The sequence below is a fragment of the Micropterus dolomieu genome, linkage group LG14, assembly GCF_021292245.1.
Source record: "Micropterus dolomieu isolate WLL.071019.BEF.003 ecotype Adirondacks linkage group LG14, ASM2129224v1, whole genome shotgun sequence".
Taxonomy (NCBI): Eukaryota; Metazoa; Chordata; class Actinopteri; order Centrarchiformes; family Centrarchidae; genus Micropterus; species Micropterus dolomieu.
The window spans coordinates 6,729,290-6,735,289 of NC_060163.1; the positions used below are offsets into that span (position 1 = coordinate 6,729,290).

Below are 6,000 nucleotides of genomic sequence, written 5' to 3' on the forward strand. Positions count from 1 at the left end.
AGATGTGTGGCTTTCAATAAAAAAAAGCATCTAGAGTTTAAAGATATGAACTTAATCTGTATTACATGGTTACAAAACTAACACTCCATTTACCGTATTTTAGACATTGCAAAATGCTAATTTAATGTCCTTTAGATTCCCTTAGTGTGAGGGGTAGAAAGAGAAATGTGTGGGAAAAAGAGGGAATAGCAGTGGTGATAAAATGTCTAAGTGGAACCATTACAGTGTCTTGGTTACCTGGTTTCCTTCATGTTCTCTCTCCCTCCCTCGTCCTCCAATGTGTCGGTTACCTTATCACTCCCATCCTTCTCTTCCTGTCAACCCCAGCTCTCCCTCTGTGTCCATCTTGCCCTTCCTCAATCGTTCTTCTCATTCAGTTCCAGTGTTTGTTGAGGAGCCAGTAAAAATGGCACCAGCAGCTGTCCAAACACTGATGGCCCCCCGCTGTGTGTGTGTGTGGGTGGGTGGGGGTATGGAGACCCCCTTATGTTCCCTGTTGATTTCACACAAGCTATTATCACAGCCTGACGTTTCCACCACTGTCACCATGGCACCAAGGAAAGAAAGGGCAGAAGAAGAAAGACAGAGGAGAGGTGGAATATGAAGAGAAATGAAAAGAAAGGAGAGCTGCGGGCAGCTGGGAAGAAGATAGAAGATAAAAGAATGAAGCAGAGATGAATGTGGGAAAGATGAGGGGCAATAAAGATAAAAGAACATGAACGGTGTGATGTAGCAACAGGCGTCAAGGGGGATACCTAATGTTAATCAGCAAGCTGGAGACCAAATAGAACAGCCACTGAAAGGGTAAAAAAAATTAAAGAAAGTATGTTCCCGCACCTTTTTCACACTTCACACACACCTGCAGAGACCCTCTACATCTTAAGTAACACAGCTGGCAGTCGAGATTCTATTCTTGCTTAAGTGCTAAAAAGCATCCTTTCGCAGCAAAGTAAGGTGAAGTACACCAAGATACTTTGGAGTGAAGCAAGGGCTATATGCTGGCAAAGCAGGCCCACTATATCTTCAGCAAGTACAACTTTATTTGAAACTGTTACAGCTTGATACCAGACATGCATCAATAGGCAGGGCAGTTTACACTACACCTCCTAAAAACTACATTGTATTTGAGGACTCTATGCTATGGAAAATGTTCTTACTTGTTAGGTTTGATATAGATCTTGTGCTTAATGCAATAACAACAAATTAAAAACGAGTTATTTAAGACAACCACGTTTCTCTTGGGTACAAAGGAATTCACAAGTGGTCCAAGCCTGTCCTTGGAGGCATGTACACTTAGTATAACTCTCTTCATAGGGACATCAGAATCTCAGTGCTTTTATATAAATATAATAAATATATTTATATCATAAAAATGTTTAAATATGTTGCAGAACTCAACTAAAATAAAAACCTGAAATAAACTAAAACCAAAATGTATATTCTGTTAACCATTTCTTGCCAATTTTCTGAGCGATTCAGTATGTTTTTTTTTTGTTTTTACTGGCATATTTTGGCTCCAGAACGTGCAGTTCAGTAGTTATTGGAAAGTCCTCTCACGGCCGAAATACATTAGCAGAGCGAGTCCATTAGAATCAACTGAGGCTGCTACATGGACCATGGAAGCCACGCACACGCACGCAGGCATCTCTATTCTTACACACCACATTTTTTTTTTTTTTTTTCTCCACACACCTACTAAAATAAATACCTCATTTTACAGAGCCAACATAACTCCTTGTGTTTGTTTTTAAGTTTCACAATAAAATGAATTTATCAAATCGATCGATCCAGTAAATTCATTCAGTACCAGTTAACATAGCCCTGCATAACCAACCGCATTATCACTTGGCAAAACTCAATAAATCACACAGTGAAGCTGGCACTCTTTACAAAGTCTTTGTAGCAGGTAAAAAAAAAAACCCTGCTGTGCCATGCCTACATGACCCCTCGCATCCGTGCCCTATGTATTCCAGTTGTTAGGTCTTTATGCAGGTGCAGGATTATCCTCTAGTGCACTTTATAGGTTAACATGTCTTTGTGATATTTGTGTGATTTTCTCCCATCCATCCCCATGACTGTCTCATTTTGACTTTCTCCCATCTGGACTGCTTTGCTTTAGCAGGATATTGTTTTAGTATCTGTAACATGTCATGTCAAACCATTCCCTCTTTATTTCACTAAGCTCTCATGCCATTTGGCAGCTGTACTCATTATTTGCTAATTGTTTAACTGACACTGCTAAGACGTGTTCTGTGTCTATTTGGTGACTTTATGAAAAACACTAAAATAAGATGAAGAATGAAGTAGAATTAAACTGGTGAAATAAGAAATAACCTAGAAATAGACATATATCCCCCTAACCCCACCTCCAGGTCAATTATGTCTTTTTTAAGCATCAACAATGATAAGTATTCATTTATATGTATTTATTGATTTTATCACCAGTTTAATTTCAAAGACTTAATGAACCCCAGCACAGCACAAACTGCTTGCCTGCTGTAAATTATGATGACCAGCATGTGTCCCTAGTGGAGGCTTCAATGAAAAATGAAACCCATTTGACACAACAGGCCTGGTTTGCCCATCACTGCTGATACGGTGCATCCCCCTCTCCTGCAGACTGCCACTTGAGTGCACTTACTGAACTGCTGCACATGTGGTTTTAGGCCAGTAAGGTCAGCCGCCAAATTAGCCCCTGCTGTGTTGAGCAGAACGGCAAATGGCTGGGTTAGATCTTAACGGCTACGTGTAAGGCTGAGCAGACTTGCAATGCGGCTGCAAGTGAGTGTCCAATCATTGCTTAAGAATGGCAGAGGATGTCTTTTTTTTAGTCTGACAGAAGAGATATATTCATCAGAATCTCTTTAGTGACAAACATGTCTTTATAGTGTCAGTGTTGTAGGAGTGCTTGCCAGTTAGGAAATTAGGGAAGTGGCTTATGTATAGATGTACCTTCCTCTTCCTTCAATCACCACTGTCCACAGTAGACTGCACGTCTGTGTGTGCTAGTGTTTATAGGAGTGTGTGTCATTTTGTATGAGCTTGCATGATGATGATGGGTCAGCCGCTCCTTCATATGTAATTCGTGTCATTGCTGCTGTCCTGGTGTAACTGCAGGAGCTTAAGGCAACAGCTGTTCTCTGCTGCTCTGGCTGTAGTGGCTGCATCACATTTCTGTCTCTCTCAGTCCCATCTCTACCCTTCACTGTTAAACTGGGCTCAGAAGAAGGCTCAGAGATGGTCTGATTTAATCATCAGACATGATTTAATCATCAGACATCATTGACGTGTACAACTATTTCACAAAGGGTCAAAAGGAGAATTATGAAATCTTCAGCTGTGTGGTTCAGTTTTTTGCAATTCAAGGGTTGTACATCTCTTTAAATATTGACCTATATCAGAACCCTGAGTTAACTTTCTCATTTACCTGCCAATGGGTCATTGATCAAAGCGCATTGCATGCCAAGCAGGGCTGTGCAGATAGTCGAGTTGAAATAATAATGATCTCGCTTCACTTTTCAAAGTGAACTGATCAGAAGTCCAAGCAGCTCCGAGACTTAGTCCAAACAATCAACTAGCCTAATAAATAAAGAAACTTATTTATCAATTGTATATATTAGTGTTTCTCCACCAGTTACTTTCCTCACAGTGTTAGAACTGGCTCTGCCATTAGCTTGTTAGCTCAGTTAGCGGTCCAATTTGCTGACTCCGGACTGGGAGCTCGGAGTACCGGGGGAGTGTAGGTGTTCGTTTATACCACTAGAACACGATCTTTGGACCGCCAGGAGGAAGAGGTTGTCAGGCCTGGAGAGGGGGACCCAGCGGGGGAATGCTGCCTGGCAACGGCGCCAAAATGAGCACCACAACCAGAGCTGAGTCGATGGCATCAGAACGAAGTCCTGAGTCCTAGTCCTAGTGAACACGGACCAGAACCGAACACATTTCTAGAGGACATTGGAGGCAAGTTTAACGACCAGGAATACAGTACCGGGGGGATTTACAGTGGCTCCGACCAGGACTCTGACTCCGGGGGCGACAAAGACACAGCAGCTTCAGGATCTGAAGCGAGTTCATTTGTAAGTAACGTTATACATCATCCATCGTGTTGATAGGTCTGCGAGAAATTGTTCTTGTGAAGGTGGAGTTATTTATTCTCACGGTTTCAACTACAAAACATGTCTGATGTAATACTCTGTTGAATTAAAAGAACAAAACATTCAGTCTCCTTGCTGGTGGTTATGACACATTCAGAATTACCATCGTCTGACTGTTGACATTTTTTATCTCTGTTTCCAGGTCAGTGTGAACAAAGCTTTGAGCGCATGTCCTTGTAAATAAAAAGGGCTTAAGGTATCACCTTAAACCGGCAGGAGTTTGGGGCCAGCGTGCTTTGGTAATGTTAGCTGCTAATGCTAACATCAGCTGCTAATGCTAACATTACTCGCCACACACACAAGAGGTAATGGAGCACAGAGACAGAGCCAGCTGGACTCCAGAGACTTATCAGGCGAGTGCGAGACAAGTCATAGTCAAAACACCCCACAGTCTGAGACAAGCTCCAAGATTAAATAAATAAATACAAAACCTTTGCAGATAGAAGGCCAAGACCAGGCTTGAGTACCACAGCCCTGGTGGCATCTAAACATCAAGAGGCTATATAAAGCTATCACTTCAGAACTCAAGTCAAGCTCTTGCTTGAAGCCGTTATCTCTGTCAGAGACTGATTAAGCCTTTTTTACTGTGTCGAAGTCAATGTGACAGTCACACACAAGAAACCATAATTCACAGAGACAGCTTAAGTATACATTTTGAGTAATACTTTAGTTTCTGGAGACCTGATTCCTTAATATTTCCCTTCAAACGTTTCCAAAAAATGGACCATGTAATTACAGCAAAAACAGGAGAAAAAGTACTGACTTTGAAAGGAACATTCTAATTTGAGAGAAAGAATGAAAAAAATGTGATGAATCTATCCAATTATGAGTTCAGACTGCTGCAGTTCTTTTATGTCTTTTCTTCAAACTAAAAACTTAGCATGGTCCTAAAAATGACTTTGCTTATAATCAACAACATTATTTAGAAAGATATGAGCACGCAGAACATTTTTCAAATACATTTTTAGTTTACTAATGGAATAGGACCCTAAAATGTTACTTTGTTTTGTTTAAACCCAGTTACTTGGCTTTGATTGCCTCACAAAGCTTAAGAATATACAAACACCTAAGGATATTTAGAATCAAGACATTTAATAGTAATCATGTACAAAAGTTACAAGCAACTGCAGCAGGGAACTCCTTATCAAATACACCGATGAGCACCTGCTACATTCAGTGTTCACATACCACTACAAATACTATTCTTACAATCTTCACTGAAGACTGAATCAGACTGTTCTTACCAGTAGGGGCATGGCCAGGTCAGCGAAGTAAACAAAGGCCGCTCCAAGTGTGAATCCCACAGCCACGGGCAAGAAAGCAAATGAGCCATATTTCCCAGAATCCTCTGCCATTTCGATCGCCGGGGCCAGCAATGACCAATAGGAAGCAGCCAACATTACCTGAGAGAGGCAAGAAAAGGGAGAAGAAGGGAAAAAAAGATTAAGATAGTTACACTTGAATTGCTGCACAGCCCACATAACAAAGAATAGGATGACAAGGTTAAAGGCTACAACTGGTGAGCAAAATGAAATTTCACATACAGACCTGCTGTATCATAGCAAAATAACAATTCACAAAACACTTTCATACCAGCATCGTCTCATGCGCCTTTAAAGACAGAAATATCAGAAATATAACAATCTAATATCTCATCACTTATCATCATTATGTGCAGGAAAAAGGTTAATTGTAATTTTGTTCATTTTTTAGTGGCATATTTTGTTACGGCTCCTTATACAGTTCAGTAGCTATTACAAAAATTCTCACACCCCAACAGCCGTCACAGTGTAACACCATGATCACCCCCATCTGAAGTCATGGACTGCTTGGGTTTAGCAAAACA

General features: G+C 40.9%; 1 protein-coding gene across 1 annotated transcript in view; it reads right to left on the reverse strand.

The window, feature by feature from the left end:
* LOC123983455 (zinc transporter ZIP11) overlaps positions 1–5,554 on the reverse strand; it is a 75,710-nt gene extending 70,156 nt beyond the window's left edge. The window contains exon 1 of the mRNA XM_046069711.1: positions 5,399–5,554. Coding sequence (XP_045925667.1) covers positions 5,399–5,554 — 156 coding nt within the window. The remainder of the gene's footprint in view (positions 1–5,398) is intronic.
* Between the last annotated feature and the right edge of the window lie 446 nt (positions 5,555–6,000).